This window comes from Salmo salar, chromosome 23, assembly GCF_965601325.2.
Source record: "Salmo salar chromosome 23, fSalSal1, whole genome shotgun sequence".
NCBI classification, from domain to species: Eukaryota; Metazoa; Chordata; class Actinopteri; order Salmoniformes; family Salmonidae; genus Salmo; species Salmo salar.
Genome location: NC_138313.1, coordinates 8,771,340 through 8,789,097, shown reverse-complemented (window position 1 = coordinate 8,789,097; position 17,758 = coordinate 8,771,340). Strand labels below are relative to the sequence as shown.

Genomic DNA, 17,758 nt, shown 5'->3' with positions numbered 1-17,758 from the left:
GCGCTCATAGTAGCCGGGGACTTTAATGCAGGGAAACTTAAATCCGTCTTACCAAATTTCTATCAGCATCTTAAATGTACAACCAGGGGGAAAAAAACTCTGGACCACCTTTACTCCACAGACAGAGACGCATGCAAAGCTCTCCCTCGCACTCCATTTGGCAAATCTGACCATAATTCTATCCTCCTGATTCCTGCTTACAAGCAAAAATTAAAGCAGGAAGCACCAGTGACTCGATCAATAAAAAAGTGGTCAGATGAAGCAGATGCTAAGCTACAGGATTGTTTTGCTAGCACAGACTGGAATATGTATTCCTCCGATGGCATTGAGGAATACAACGCATCAGTCATTGGCTTCATCAATAAGTGAATCAATGATGTTGTCCCAACAGTGAATGTACGAACATACACCTACCAGAAGCCATAGATTATAGGCAACATCCACACTGCTGCTTTCAAGGAGGGGGACTCTAACCCGGAAGCTTATAAGAAATCCCGCTATGCCCTCCGACGAACAATCAAACTGGCAAGGCGTCAATACAGGACTAAGATAGAATTGTACTACAATGGCTCTGACGCTTGTCGGATGTGGCAGGGATGCAAACCATTACAAACTACAAATGAAAGCACAGCCGAGAGCTGCCCAGTGACACGAGCCTACCAGATAAGCTAAACTACTTCTATGCTCGCTTTGAGGCAAATAACACTGAAACATGTAAAAGAGGACCAGCTGTTCCGGATGACTGTGTGATCACGCTCCCCACAGACGATGTGAGTAAGACCTTTAAACAGGTCAACATTCACAAGGCCTCAGGGCCAGACGGATTACCAGGACGTGTACTGCGAGCATGCGCTGACCAACTGGCAATTGTCTTCACTGACATTTTTAACCTCTCCCTGTCCACGTCTGTAATACCAAGATGTTTTAAGCAGACCACCATAGTCCCTGTGCCCAAGAACACTAAGGTAACCTTCCTAAAAGACTACCGACCCGTAGCACTCATGTCTGTAGCCATGAGGTGCTTTGAAAGGCTGGTAATGGCTCACATCAACACCATTATCCCAGAAACCTTAGACCCACTCCAATTTGCGTACCGCCCTAACAGATCCACAGATGATGCAATCTCTATTGCACTCCACACTGCCCTCTCCCACCTGGACAAAAGGAACACTTATGTGAGAATGCTATTCATTGACTGCAGCTCAGCGTTGACTACAGCTCAAGACCATAGTGCCCTCAAAGCTCATCAACAAACTAAGGACCCTGGGATTAAACACCTCCTTCTGTAACTAGATCATGGACTTCCTGACAGGCCACCCCCAGGTGGTAAGGGTAGGTAACAACACATTTGCCATGCTAATCCTCAACACAGGGGTCCCTCAGGGGTGCGTGCTCAGTCCCCTCCTGTACTCCCTGATCACTCATGACTGCACGGCCAGGCACGACTCCAATACCATCATTAAGTTTGCCGATGAAACAACAGTGGTTGGCCTGATTACCGACAACGGCGAGACAGCCTATAGGGAGGAGGTCAAAGACCTGGCCATGTGGTGCCAGGACAACAACCTCTCCCTCAACGTGATCAAGACAAAGGAGATGATTGTGGACTACAGGAAAAAGAGGACCAAGCTCGCCCCCCACTGTCATCAACGGGGCTGTAGTGGCGCAGGTTGAGAGCTTCAAGTTCCTTGGTGTCCACATCACCAACAAACTAACATGGTCCAAGCACACCAAGACAGTTGTGAAGAGGGCACGACAAAACCTATTCCCCCTCAGGAGACTGAAAAGATTTGGCATGGGCCCTCAGATCCTCAAAATGTTCTACAGCTGCACCATTGACAGCATCCTGACTGGTTGCATCACTGCCTGGTATGGCAACTGCTCGGCCTCCGACCGCAAGGCACTACAGAGGGAAGTGCATACGGCCCAGTACATCACTGGGGCCAAGCTTCCTGCCATCCAGGACCTCTATACCACGCGGTGTCAGTGGAAGGCCCTAAAAATTCTCAAAGACTCCAGCCACCCTAGTCATAGACTGTTCTCTCTGCTACCGCACAGCAAGCGGTACCGGAGCACCAAGTCTAGGTTCAAGAGGCTTCTAAACAGCTTCTACCCCCAAGTCATGACTCCTGAACATCTAATCAAATGGCCACCCAGACTATTGGCATTGACGACCCCCCCCCCCCCCCCCCCCCGTTGTTATCATCTATGCATAGTCACTTTAATAACTCTACCTACATGTACATTTTACCTCAACTAACCGGTGACCCCGCACATTGACTCTGTACCGGTGCCCCCCTGTATATAGTCTCGCTATTGATATTTTGCTGCTTTTCTTTAATTATCTGTTACTTTTATTTCTTATTCTTCTTCATATTTTCTTTTTAACTGCATTGTTGGTTAGGGGCTCGTAAGTAAGAATGTCACTGTAAGGTCTACACCTGTTGTATTCGGCGCATGTAACTAATAAAACTTGACTTGATTACATTACATTTGGGGGAAATCCAATACAACACATTACTGAGTACCACTCTTTGTATTTTCAAGCATGGTGGTGGCTGCATTATGTTATGGGTATGCTTGTCATCGGCAAGGACAAGGGAGTTGTTTAAGATAAAAAGACAAGGAATAGAGCTAACCACAGGCAAAGTCCTAGAGGAAAGCTGGGATCAGTCTGCTTTCCAGACACTGGGAGACAAATCCACCTTTCAGCAGCACAATAACCTAAAACACAAGGCCAAATATACACTGGAGTTGCTTACTGTACCAAGATGACATTGAATGTTCCTGAGTTGCCTAGTTACAGTTTTGACTTGAAAATCAATGGCAAGACTAGAAAATGGCTGTCTAGCAATGATAAACAAACAAAGTTGAAATGATTTTAAAAAGAATAATGGGAAATATTGTACAATCCAGGTTTGTAAAGCTTTCAGAAACGTACCCAGAAAGACTCTGTAATCGCTGCCAAAGGTGATTCTAACACGTATTGACCTAGGGGGTTAAATACTTATCTAATCAAAATATATTAGTGTTTAATTTTCAATTAATAAAACAAAAAGACAATTAATCCTACTTTGTAACACAACAAAATATGAAAAAAGTCAAGGGGTGTGAATACTTTCTTTAGGCAAAGTATTCACATTAAAACGCCTACGCTGACGCTCGCACCTTGGCACAATCAGCCAGAAGTGAGGCACTGATGCCTGTACTGAGTTGGGGGCAACCCTAGTGGCGAGAGCTAGGGAGGGGGAGGGGGGCTTACTGAGAGAGGCAACAAGGAGGCCGTTGACTTCTAGCGGAAAGTCGGCCACATGGGAAATTATCCCTGCAGCTCCACAGCCTGGAGCATGAAATTGAAGCCGTCCGGACGGAGCATCTGACTAGAACCTTCCCTCATATTCAGAATAATTAACTATAGCACTACTCTTGCACAGCGCTATAATACCTTCCCATCTATTGTCTCCCTGCCAGGGCTCCATTGAACTGACAAGGTTACCGACACCATGCTACAGAGGAAGTAGTGGAACTGATACCGAGAGAGAGATGAGAGAGAAATAGATTGTTTCACTTTTGTTTATTATCTATTTCACTTGCTTGGGCAATGTAAACATATGTTTCCCATACCAATAAAGCCCTTTGAATTGAATTGAACTGAATTGAGAGAGAGAGAGAGAAAGCTGAGCTGCAATGCTAGAGTACAGCTAAACCGTTTAGGCCAGCTATGGAGTACAGTATGTTTCAACATCAAGACAAGGACTAAACAGCTAAATAACAATGGCTGAACAGTCAGGGTATACAACTCCCGATAATATGTTTATTATCGTGGCGGTTTCAATGACTTTGTAACAACAACGGATTACACACGTCACCTCAAACAAGAGCTGAATAATTTGAATTCCCACTCTGAAAACATTCTCTGTCTATAAACTTTGTTTGAAGGACCAATTCTGGTTTGCAGGACTTTAAGAGGTTACTACGTGGGTTAAGAGGTTACTACGTGGGTTGACTGCATGTCTGAGGGATTGAGAAAATAGATAGAGCAGAAGAAGAGAGGGAGTGTGGGAACATTAAGATGGAGGATAAATGACACTTGAGACAGTCAAGACAACAAGGTTTTACAACAAAGTCGGTTAATATGAACAGGGGCTCTGCTCTACACGTTAAACTTTTACTATTGCGTCTGTATTTATCTTCCAAACTGTGTTTTATAAATGTACTGAGTGACCAGATTCATCCCTAAACTTCCTGTTCAAAATCAACACAACATCAACACAAAGGCAAGCCCATTTCTAAGGAGACAACCACTACCACAGTAGCTCCTACAACTCTCCTGCAAATCTCACAACCCTCACCCGTATTGCACCTAAGGGGTTAACCCCAAACACATCCACCCAGCCGCTCACCCACCTATCAACCCCCTTACTCTGAAAGAGTAGTTTTCTTTAAAATACCTACCAGGCTAGTTTATTTTTCACATTTGTAATTAGGGTCCGCTCCTGACGAACTGTCTGAGGGCCCTACTTAATCGGATGCCAGAGGCCTCAGGGGCCACACATTGATTCCTTCACTGGGAAATAAATTCAATCAGATGCATTATTAAACTGACTGGGAATCAGTGGGGAGGGCGCGCATGGCGGACGGATGGCAAGGATGGGTGGGAGGATGAGGGAAGCAGAGGAGTGAAGGTGGAATGTTAATTGCAAACTAATCAAAGCTGAGAGAGTGAATCAGGAAAGGGAGATGGAGGAGAGATTTGAGCAGCGGAGGAGAGGGATGATGGCTTGAGGAGGGATGAGCACATGCACATACACATGCATAAAAACACAAGCACACAAACACACACCACACAATGTGTGAAACCTTTGAAAATGTATCCCAGTGATTCAACCTTGATTAGAGATAACAAGTCTTAATGAGAAGTCCAGTAATCAGATGAAACTCCTCAGAGATTTACCTTCCTCTGAATGCTAAACACCATGGGCACTGCTCTGCTGTCGATCACACTAGTCCTTGGCCTACCCAAATAACAGTCTAGCAACCGAATATATGAATGTATCTTCGATAATGCTTTGAATTTCATCTTTCCAAAATAAGGTAAAACTAAAGTGACAATGTGGGTTATTTTTTGCAGTAAAGAATATTGAATAAAAACAAATCTAGAGATCAAAACGCTTTTCAGCTCTGTCTTTGCTTTGGATGTCAGGTTCTATGGATTCGGAAAACTGGGAGAATATAAATAAAATAAAATCACATTGTATTGGTCACAAACACATATTTCACAGATGTTATTGTGGGTGTAGCGAAATGCTTGTGTTTCTAGCTCCAACGGTGCAGTAGTGTCTTTAGATATTTTTGTCAGATGTTACTATGGAATACTGAAGTATAATTACAAGCATTTCATAAGTGTCAAAGGCTTTTATTGACAATTACATGAAGTTGATGCAGAGTCAATATTTGCAGTGTTAACCCTTCTTTTTCAAGACCTCTGCAATCTGCCCTGGCATGTTGTCAATTAACTTCGGGCCACATCCTGACTGATGGCAGCCCATTCTTGCATAATCAATGCTTGGAGTTTGTCAGAATTTGTGGGTTTTTGTTTGTCCACCCGCCTCTTGAGGATTGACCACAAGTTCTCAATGGGATTAAGGTCTGGGTAGTTTCCTGGCCATGGACCCAACATATCGATGTTTTGTTCCCCGAGCCACTTAGTTATCACTTTTGCCTTATGGCAAGGTGCTCCATCATGCTGGAAAAGGCATTGTTCATCACCAAACTGTTCCTGGATGGTTGGGAGAAGTTGCTCTCGGAGGATGTGTTGGTACCATTCTTTATTCATGGCTGTGTTCTTAGGCAAAATTGTGAGTGAGCCCACTCCCTTGGCTGAGAAGCAACCCCACACATGAATGGTCTCAGGATGCTTTACTGTTAGCATGACACAGGACTGATGGTAGCGCTCACCTTGTCTTCTCCGTACAAGCTTTTTTTCCGGTTGCCCCAAACAATCGGAAAGGGGATTCATCAGAGAAAATGACTTTACCCCAGTCCTCAGCAGTCCAATCCCTGTACCTTTTGCAGAATATCAGTCTGTCCCTGATGTTTTTCCAGGAGAGAAGTGACTTCTTTGCTGCCCTTCTTGACACCAGGCCATCCTTCAAAAGTCTTCGCCTCACTGTGCGTGCAGATGCACTCACACAGGCCTGCTTCCATTCCTGAGCAAGCTGTGTACTGGTGGTGCCCCGAACCCGCAGCTGAATCAACTTTAGGAGATGGTCCTGGTGCTTGCTGGACTTTCTTGGGCGGCCTGAAGCCTTCTTCACAACAATTGAACCGCTCTCCTTGAAGTTCTTGATGATCCGATAAATGGTTGATTTAGGTGCAATCTTACTGGCAGCAATATCCTTGCCTGTGAAGCCCTTTTTGTGCAAAGCAATGATGACAGCACGTGTTTCCTTTCAGGTAACCATGGTTGAGAAAAAAAGAACAATGATTCCAAGCACCACCCTCCTTTTGAAGCGTCCAGTCTGTTATTCAAATTCAATCAGCATGACAGAGTGATCTCCAGCCTTGTCCTCGTCAACACTCACACCTGTGTTAACGAGAGAATCACTGACATGATGTCATCTGATCCTTTTGTGGCAGGGCTGAAATGCAGTAGAAATGTTTTTTGGGGGATTCAGTTTATTTGCATGGCAAAGAGGGACTTTGCAATGAATTGCAATTCATCTGATCACTCTTCATAACATTCTGGAGTATATGCAAATTGCCATCATACAAACTGAGGCAGCAGACATTGTGAAAATTAATATTTGTTTCATTCTCAAACCTTTGGCCACGACTGTACATATGAGATGAGTAAAGCAGTATGTAAACATTATTAAAGTGGCAGAGTGCCCCCGGTGATGCGTTGGGCAGACCGCACCACCCTCTGGAGACCCCTGCGGTGCAGTTGCCGTACCAGTCGTTGACACAGCCCAACAGGATGCTCTCAATTGCGCATCTGTAAAAGTTTGTGAGGGTCTAAGCGGCCAAGCCACATTTCTTCAGCCTCCTGAGTTTGAAGAGGCGATGTTGCTCCTTCTTCACCACACTGTCTGTGTGGGTGGACCATTTCAGACAGTCAGTGATGTGTATGCCGAGGAACTTGAAGCTTTCACCTTCTCCACTGTGGTCCCGTCAATATGGGGGGCTTACTCCCTCTGCTGTTTCCTGAAGTCCACGATCAGCTCCTTCGTTTTGTTGACATTGAGGGAGAGGTTATTTTCCTGGCATCACTCCGCCAGAGCCCTCACCTCCTCCCTGTAGGCTGTCTCGTCATTGTTGGTAATCAGGCCTACTGTTGTGTCCTCTGCAAACTTGATGATTGAGTTGGAGGTGTGCGTGGCCACACAGTCATGGGTGAACAGGGAGTAAAGGAGGGGGCTGAGCACGTACCCTTGTGGGGCCCCTGTGTTGAGAATCAGCGAAGTGGAGGTATTTTTTTCCTACCTTCACCACCTGGGGTGGCCCGTCAGGAGGTCCAGGACCCAGTTGCACAGGGCAGGGTTCAGACCCAGGGCCCCGAGCTTAATGATGAGCTTGGAGGGTACTATGGTGTTGAAGGCTGAGCTATAATCAATGAACAGCATTCTTACATAGGTCCAGATGGGATAGGGCAGTGTGCAGTGCAATGGAGATTCCATCGTCTATGGATCTATTGGGTCAGTAAGCAAATTGAAGTGGGTCTAGGGTGTCAGGTAAGGTAAAGTTGATATGATCCTTAAATAGCCTCTCAAAGCACTTCATGATGACAGAGGTGAGTGCTATGGGCAATAGTCATTTAGTTCAGTTACCTTTACTTTCTTGGGTACAGGAACAATGGTGGACATCTTGAAGCAAGTGGGGACAGCAGACTGGGATAAGGGGCAACAGAGAAGGAAAACCCACAGTCCTTAGTAGCGGGCCGCGACGGTGGTGCTGTGTTATCCTCAAAGTGGGCGAAGAAGGTGATTAGCTTGTACGGGAGCAAGACGTCGGAGTCCACGTCATGGCTGGTTTTCCCTTTGTAATCCGTGATTGGCTGTAGACCCTGCCACATACGTCTCGTGTCTGAGCTGTTGAATTGCGACTCCACTTTGTCTCTGTAATGACGCGTTTTGCCGGTTTGATTGCCTTACGGAGCGAATAACTGCATTGTTTGTATTCAACTATATTCCCAGTCACCTTGCCATGGTTAAATGTGGTGGTTCGCGCTTTCAGTTTTGTGTGAATGCTGCCATCCATTCACGGTTTCTGGCTTGGGTAGGTTTTAATAGTCACAGTGGGAACAACATCCCCTATAAATTTCCTGATGAACTCAGTCACCGTGTCCTTGTATACGTCAACGTTATTCTCAGAGGCTACCCAGTTCGCGTGATCAAAACAATCTTGAAGCATGGATTCCAATGGGTCAGACCAACGTTGAACAGACCTTAGCACGGGTACTTCCTGTTTGAGTTTCTGCCTATAGGAAGGGAGGAGCAAAATGGAGTCGTGATCTGATTTTCCAAAGGGAGGGTGGGGGAAGGCCTTGTAGGCATCCCGAAAGGGGGAGTAGCAGTGGTCGAGTGTTTTTCTACACTACAGTCAATGTGTTGATAGAACTTCAGTAGCACTTTCCTAAAATGTGTTGCTTTGTTAAAATCCCCAGCTACAATAAATGCGTCCTCAGGATATGTGGTTCCTGTTTGCATAAAGTCCAGTGTAGTTCCTTGAGTGCCGTCGTGGTATCGGCTTGAGGGGAAGTATACACGGCTGTGACAATAACCGAAGACAATTCTCTTGGGATGTAATACGGTCGGCATTTGATTGTGAGGTATTCTTGGTCAGGTGAACAAAAGGACTTGAGTTTCTGTATGTTATCACATTCACACCATGAATAGTTAGTCATGAAACATTCACCACTGCCTTTCTTCTTGCGGAGAGTTCTTTATTCCTGTCTGTACAATGTACTGAGAACCCAGCTGGCTGTATGGGTGGAGACAGTATATCCCAAGAGAGCCATGATTCCGTGAAACAGAGTATGCTACAGTCCCTGATGTCTCTCTGGAAGGAGATCCTCACCCTGAGCTCGTCTACTTTATTGTCCAGAGTTACTGAACATTAGCGAGTAATATACTCGGAAGCGGTGGATGGTGTCGGACTAGAAGTCCATTCCGAATACCTCTTTTCCGCCGGCGGCGTCTTGGAGCAGCCTCTGGAATAAGTTCAATTGCCTTGGGGGTACAAACAAAGGATCCATTTCAGGAAAGTCGTATTCCTGGACTTAATGCTGGTGAGTTACCGCCTCTCTGATATCCAAAAGTTATTTCCGGCTGTATGTAATAAAACAAAAAACTTTCTGGGCGTGGGCCTCCCGTTACTACAGACCCCGGTTTGATACCGGGCTGTGTCGCAGCTGGCCATGACCAGGAGACCCATGAGGTGACGCATCATTGGCCCTGTGTCGTCCAGGTTAGGGGAGGGTTTGGCCGGCCGGGATGTCCTTGTCTCATTGCGCTCTAGCGCCCGGCCCTCCACGCATGCACACTGACATGGTCGCCAGGTGTACAGTGTTTCCTCAGACACATTGGTGCGGCTGACTTTCGGGTTAAGTGAGCAGTGTGTCAAGAAGCAGTGTGGCTTGGCGGGGTTGTGTTTCGGAGGATGCACGGTTCTCAACCTTCGCCTCTCCCGAGTCCGTACGGGAGTTGCAGCGATGGGACAAGACTGTAACTACCAATTGGATATGACAAAATTGGGGAGAAAAGGGGGGTACATTTTTTAAATGAAAAATAAATAAATAAAAATGGGATAATAATGAAATGATACACCCCAAAAAATTATACTGCAAAGTTGCTTAGGAGCTAGCTAAGATGCCATGTCTGTCGGAGCCATCTGTCGGAGCCATCTTCTGAGTTATTAGTCTGATTTATCTAGCTCTGAGAACCCCTGTTATCTATGGACCTCGCACAGTGGGGAAGAGTGGATGGATATGCTGAAGGAGACAAGAGCACGGCCTTTCAGTGGATGGATACGCTGCTAGAGAGGGGTTCTAGAGACAACACTAATTTGACATGGGAGCTGAGGTCGATACAAAGTCTTGATTGCTGCAGCTTTCCCTCATTCTCAGCAGAGTCAGCTAGTGTGTGTGTGTGTGTGTGCGCGTGTGTGTGAGTGTGCGCATGTGTGTATGTTTCTACAGTAGGTGTTGAGCAGTTCCTCACCTGTAGCTTCCTTTAAAAAACACCCACAGGAGACCTCCACTCTGCTACACATGGCCCTCACCTCTCCAAAACCCATTTAACCTCTCAGCAGAGTCCAGAGCTACAAAGCCATGCACATTCACGCACAAACACATTGCTTGCGGTGCAGTGTGTGCTCTGTTTGTCACCCAGACAGACCCCTTCTCTCAGGGTTGTACCTGTCTAGCATAGTGTCTGTGTGTTGTGTTCTCAACCTCTTGGTGGCTTCTCTCCTTAGAACAATCTCTGAGCCTGCCCGAGTCACCGATGTCTAATCAAATACACACTCAGGGTGAGACTGCAACCCGCCATCTCACACACACACACACACACACACACACACACACACACACACACACACACACACACACACACACACACACACACACACACACACACACACACACACACACACACACATGGCAGGCCCTCCAAACAGCAGCCCAAGGTCACCCTTTCTCCAGTGTGTCAGATCTTGACACTACACCATTGCCAGCACCGCTTTTTCCTCCATATTGCTTCTGAAAATTGCTTGCAGCTGCTGTTGTGTTGGCCGCCCATACAGAAGTCCTACTATACAGTACGGTAGGAACGAGCAGAGCCAAGGGGAGATGAACTGGCAATGAGAGAGACATCTGCCTGTGTATGCCATTTTTTTTGGCCATTTGAACCAGCACAATACCGCAACTCAACAACAACCCCCAAAAGCCCATTGCATGTACAGATGGGGTTAATAACTGTCTCATGGATCATCTTCATGAGCGGATTTTAAATGTAACATATATTTAACTAGGTAAGACAGTTAAGAACAAACTCTTATTTACAATGACAGCCAAACCCGGACGACGCTGGGCCAATTGTGCGCCACCCTATGGGCCTACCAATCACGGCCTGATGTGATGCAGCCTGGATTCAAACCAGGGACTGCAGTGACGCCTCTTGCACTGAAATGCAGTGCCTTAGACCACTGCGCCGCTCGGGAGCCTAATTTTCTCTTCAGATCTCTCCAGAGATGTTCGATTGGGTTCAAGTCCATCTGGGCCACTCAAGGACATTCATAGACTTGACCCAAAGCCACTCCTGCGTTGTCTTGGCTGTGTGCTTAGGGTCATTGTCCTTTTGGAAGGTGAATCTTCACCCCACTCTAGAGCAGGTTTTCATCAAGGATCTCTCTGTACTTTGCTCCGTTCATCTTTGCCTCGATCCTGACGAGTCTCCCAGTCCCTGCCGCTGAAAAACATCCCCACAACATGATGCTGCCACCACCATGCTTCACCGTAGGGATGGCGCCAGGTTTCCTCCAGATTTGACGCTTGTCATTCAGACCAAAGAGTTCAATCTTGGTTTCATCAGACCGGAGAATCTTGTTTCTCATGGTCTGAGAGTCTTTAGGTGCCTTCCAGCAAACTCCAAGCGGGCTGTCATGTGCCTTTTACTGAGGAATGGCTTCCGTCTGGCCACTCTACCATAAAGGCCTGATTGGTGGAATGCTGCAGAGATGCTTGTCTTTCTGGAAGGTTCTCCCATCTCCACAGAGGAACACTGGAGCTCTGTCAGAGTGACCATTGTCTTCTTGGTCACCTCCATGACCCTTCTCCCCCGATTGTTCCGTTTGGCCGGACGGCCAGCTCCAGTAAGTCTTGGTGGTTCCAAACTTCTTCCATTTAAAAATGATGGAGGCCACTGTGTTCTTGGGGATCTTCAATGCTGCAGACATTTTGTGGTACCCTTCCCCAGATATATGCCTCAACACAATCCTGTCTCGGAGCTCTATGGACAATTCTTTTCGACCGCATGCCTTGATTTTTCTCCTGACATGCACTGTCAACTGTGGGACCTTACATAGACAGGTGTGTGCCTTTCCAAATCATATCAAATCAATTGGATTTACCACAGGTGGACTCCAATCAAGTTGTAGAAACATCTCAAAGATGATCAATGGAAACAGGATGCACCTGATCTCAATTTCGAGTCTCATAGGAAAGTGTCTGAATACTTATGTAAATAAGGTATTTGTGTTTTTTATTTTTAATACTTTTGCAAACATTTCTAAAAACCTGTTTTCGCTTTATCACTATGGGGTATTGTGTGTAGATTGATGAGAAGACATTTTAGAATCAGGCTGTAACAAAATGTGGGAAAAGTCAAGGGGTCTGAATACTTTCCGATATGAGTATATAACAGCTCTATGACTCTCCTCCTATAGCCATAGAGTTTAGCATAATGCCGCCGTCCCTCAGTAATGGCAGGTAAGTTATGGCTATAAAGAAATGGCTGCAATCTCACGGTTGTCTCTGTACAGTAATGCCCGTGGATTGCTTGATCAATGGCCAGGGCTAAGTCATTACGGCTGCGTTAAAAAGTAATACACAGCGATGTGTGAACATGCCTCCTGGTGCTTGTTTTCAAACGCTGCCCCGGTACACAGGTCATATGCTGGTGGCAATTATGAAAAAATGGAGTGCAGCCCGCAGTGAATCCTGGGTAATTAATAAGCAGGATGTGAGGGTAGCGGAACAGGGTTTAGAGCTGACCTCAGGTCTGTGTGAGTGTGACAGGGGGGCACAGAAGTACAGTAGGGTCAGTTGGCCGTGTGTGTGAGACTCAGACAGATGGAAGTGGACAGGGTTTGTTCTGCTGGTTGGAGGGATGTGCTGGCTGTGTGTCTTTGGTGAAAAAAAGCTCTGTGAAAAAAAACACAGAAAACATCAATCTGATTTCCAGAGGTAAGGGAAGGAAACACGTTCATTTTTAGAAATGAGGCGGGAATTGGCGGTACAGCGGTTCAAACGTGACAGGGCTAAATAAGGTACCCACAATGCAGATCGGGCTCACTGCTCTGGAACGGAGATGAGGAGAAAACACACTGTGGGCTGCCGGCTGGCTGATTTGGTTTTCCAACCCGCAGCTTCCTCGTACCTCATTTGCCACTGAGCTGGAGGCAATGTTCCTCTGGATGCCAGGATGTGTGTGGTGTGTGGCGTGGGCATGTGAATGTGTTAGAGGTGTCCTGAAGGCCCATTTGTTTTTTGTTGTTCTTGTACCGACACGCACCCATTCCTCCATACACATCTACACCACAGTACGGGAAAGAGAACGTCTGAACTCACTGCATGTAGCGTCGGCCTCGTCTGATCCGTCGGCACACTCCGGCTCCCCGTCACAGCGCCACCGCTGGGGAACACACTGGCCGTTCTCACACGCAAAGTCTGTGGTGGCACATGTCTTCTTTGCTGCTCAGAGAGAGAGAGACAGAGAGAGAGAGATAGGGAAGGAGAGAGAGAGAGAGAGAGAGAGAGAGAGAGAGAGAGAGAGATAGGGAAGGAGAGAGAGAGAGAGAGAGAGAGAGAGATAGGGAAGGAGAGAGAGAGAGAGATCAGATTAGTATTCTGTCAAATACACAACTCAAGCTAAGTGAAATGGTGTCTCGCTTTGAACAAATTATGAAAACCTCGAGGTCGGGTTTACAATCAGGTCCACTATCTAATAAGCAAACTGCACAAAACGTGGCCAGATGCAAGCTTCAGTTCATTTACCCCCACTTTACAAATACCCTCCCAAACCTGTCCATTTGTCTCAGTGCCCAGAGATTGCAGCAAGGGCAGACTGTTGTTAGATGACCAGTCTCATAACCCATCTAACCCCATTCTCCAGTCACTCTCTCCGAGCAGAGCGGAGCAGCCCGGGGAAAATTGGAGCGTTTGAGTGTGTCACAGGGGGAGCTAAAGCTCCTTCTTCTTGACCGGGAGAGTTCTGAACAAGAGAAAGCACTCACCTCATGTGAGAGAGAGAACAATGCCTCGCTCCGCTTGCCTGATGAACAACACACAGCGGGACTAACTGTCCTGTTCTCTTCCTCATTTACATGCCTTGGTTTAAACAGTGTTGTGCCCACGGGACGGCACTAGCCTAAAATGTAAATTAGTGGAGTGCTAGGCTAGTCAGAATCACTGCAGTGGAGTGTGAGGGGGATCGCTAGGGGTCTTGCCTGGATGGAGAGAGGCTAGTTAGGCTAAAGATTTTAGCCTAAAAATGTCAACTACATTGACTACATCTAATGTAGGTTATTGTACTGTAGCACTAGTCAGAATCACTGTAGTGGAGTGTGATGATTGCTGCGGCCTAGCCCAGTCTGGCTGAGTAGACTAGAGGCGTGTTAGCCTATTGTTTATGTGATGTAGCCTACCTTGGGTGGCCAGACTGGGGGGTTGAAATCACTGCATATGAATGATGCCCCCCCCCCCCCCCCAGGGACTCATAACACAACAGGAAGATAGTGTAGTGAAACAAAACGTGCCGGATTCGGACTATTACACCTGACAGCACTCGCGTCATTACCTGCTAGGTTACTGCCTGACATGCTGGAAAGTACAGAGAAGTCACAAACAACTCCTAATACACCTCCTAATACATTTGGTAATTGGTATTTTATTAGGATCCCCACCAGCTGTTGCGAAAGCAGCAGCTACTCTTCCTAGGGTCCACAATAAACATGAAACATTACATAATAGGGTCATTCCACCAATTCGGTGCTTCTTGAGAAGTGTAAGTTAGTCCCAAAAAAACGTTTGATTTCACCTAATTTGAACATTCTGTCATAATGAGCACATAAAAAAAACTAGTTTTACCAACTCAAGACGTGAAATTACAAAATGGCTATAGTAAGTGCCTATTAAGTGGCAAATAAAGTAAAAGGGTTGACAGTAACAGAGTTTCTTCTTAAATCAGCCATACATCGCCTTGTGACAGGGGGAACGGATGCTTGTCGTGGCAATTGAATGTAAGCTTATTTATTTTAATTTTTGTTCAAACATTTCTAGGCTTGTGTATCTATGGTTAGCAGGGTTATACTCAACTCAGTTTTCCACCACAAAACACCAGAAAATGGCCAAAAAGACTAGAAACAGCTCACCTGCTTTTATTAGACATTCAAAGCTTCTTTTGAAAAAAAAAATCAAAATAAGAATCGTTTCACCATATTAAAGTGAGAGTCCAGTTCACATAACATGGTTGACCTTAAAATGAGGGACAGACGTAAATGAATCGCTAATCACATGGTAGTGAAACGTTAAGTGGGTTAAAATCTTCCTAGAAGTAACACAGGGTTGACGGAGGGACATGTCAAAATGCTGAATTTTGAATGATCGAATTCTCCTTTCGTTAAAGGGGAACCTCATTTGACATAACGGGCTTTTACAATTCAATATTGGTGCACAATTTCTACTTACAATATCAAAGGTACGCAAAAGGCACTCATTTCATGGAATGACCCATGAACGTTAACAGACTAGAACAGCTCAAGGAACGAACTACGTACATTTGAGCAACACAATGGGGAAGTACCTAAAAGTCCTACCAACATCTTCTAATGGATGAGGACAAGAGTCTCCATTATAATGGGACATCAAGTAGAAGTATTTTCCCGATGGCTACAACAAAAAACACCCAGATTCTAGAATACAATTTTCAAGCAGTTAAAAAGAAAACTCCCAAGTACATGGCTGTGAGATTGCAGAGGAGGAAGCTACATCCACAGAGGTCCTGTGTAATGGAATTACACATCCCTGTAGACTCAACAAATCCCCTCCCGGTGTGTGTATGCGCACGCGTGTGTGTGTGTTAGTGATTGCAATATCATGCGAGTGTGTCACTGAACACAAATCCCCTCCAGTCTCCTATTATTTTATCTGGGAATTCATCTAACTCCCTTCCATCTCCCCAGCCAGTCTCCCACTCCACACATACATGACCAAAAGTATGTGGACACTCATTGAAAGTCTCATTCCAAAATCATGGGTTTTAATATGGAGTTGGTGCCAACTTTGCTGCTATAACAGCCTCCACTCTTCTGGGAAGGCTTTCCAATAGAAGATAGAACATTGCTATGGGGACTTGCTTCCATTCAGCCACAAGAGCATTAGTGAGGTCGGGCACTGATGTTGGCCGATTCGGCCTGGCTCGCAGCCAGCGTTCCAATTCATCCCAAAGGTGTTTGATGGGGTTGAGGTCTTGGCCAGTCAAGTTCTTCCACACGGATCTCGACAAACCATTTCTGTATGGACATCGCTTAGTGCACGGGGGCATTGTCATGCTGAAACAGGAAAGGGCCTGCACCAAACTGTTGCCACAAAGTTGGAAGCCCAGAATCATCTAGAATATCACATTGTTTGCAGAGTTCAAACACTTGTGAAAAACAAGTTTGAAACATGTTTTCAAAATGCCTCCAGCTGTACATAACTACTGTAAATAAAAAAAACAGCATCTACAGTGGTACAAATATATTATTGAATTCAACTTTTAAAAAAAATAACATTTTAAAGATGTATATGTTTATAAGGCTACTGTAGCGTTAAAATTTCCCTTCAATGGAACTAAGGGGCCTAGCCCGAACCATGAAAAACAGCCCCAGACTATTATTCCTCCTCCACCAAACTTTACAGTTGGCACTATGCATTGGAGCAGATAGCGTTCTACTGGCATCCGCCAAACCCAGATTTGTCCGTCGGACTGCTAGATGGAGAAGCGTGATTAAGCACTCCAGAGAACTTGTTTCCACTGCTCCAGAGTCCAATGGTGGCGAGCTCAACACCACTCCAGCCAACGCTTTGCATTACGGATGGTGATCTTAGGCTTGTGTGCAGCTGCTCAGCCATGGAAACCCATTTCATGAAGCTCCCGTCAAACAGTTCTTCTGCTGACATTGCTTCCAGAGGCAGTTTGGAACTCAGTAGTGAGTGTTGCAACTGAGGACGATTTTTATGAGCTACGCGCTTCAGCACTCAGATGTCTTGTTCTGTGAGCTTGTGTGGCTTACCACGTCGTGGCTGAGCCGTTGTTCCTCCTAGACGTTTCCACTTCCCAATAACAACACTTACAGTTGACCGGTGCAGCTCTAGCAGATCAGATATTTGACGAACTGACTTGTTGGAAAGGTGGCATCCTATGACGGTGAGATGTTGAAAGTCACTTGAGCTCAGTAATGCCACTCTACTGCCAAAGTTTGTCTATGGAGATTGCATGGCAGTGTGCTCGATTTTATACACCTGTCAGCAACGGGTGGGGCTGAAATAGCCGAACCCACTAATTTGAAGGGGTGTCCACATTTATTTGAATTTTTTTCATTTTTATTTAACCAGGTAGGCCAAGTTTTCATTTACAACTGTGGCCTGGCCAAGATAAAGAAAAGCAGTGCAACAAAAACAACACAGAGTTACAAATGGGATAAACAAACGTACAGTCAATAACACAATAGAAAAAAATATATACTGCTCCAAAAAATAAAGGGAACTGTCACGTCCTGGCCAGTATAAGGTTAAGTGGTATTGTAGTTTGGTCAGGACGTGGCAGAGGGTATTCGTTTTATGTGGTTCGGGGTGGTGTGTTTGTTGAAGGGGCATTTGATTTAAGTATTCCGGGGTTTTGGGGCACTGTTTGGTTTTCATGTATTCTATGTTTAGTCTAGTGTGTCTGTTTCTATGTTTTGGTTAATTGGGGTTGGGACTCTCAGTTGAAGGCAGGTG

General features: G+C 45.8%; 1 protein-coding gene across 2 annotated transcripts in view; it reads right to left on the bottom strand.

Moving 5' to 3' along the window:
• Positions 1 to 17,758, bottom strand: part of LOC106584023 (low-density lipoprotein receptor-related protein 8) — a 271,370-nt gene that overhangs the window by 130,959 nt on the left and 122,653 nt on the right. For both annotated transcript variants that reach the window (XM_014168792.3, XM_014168793.3), the window contains exon 3: positions 13,349 to 13,471. In XM_014168792.3, coding sequence (XP_014024267.1) covers positions 13,349 to 13,471 — 123 coding nt within the window. The remainder of the gene's footprint in view (positions 1 to 13,348; positions 13,472 to 17,758) is intronic.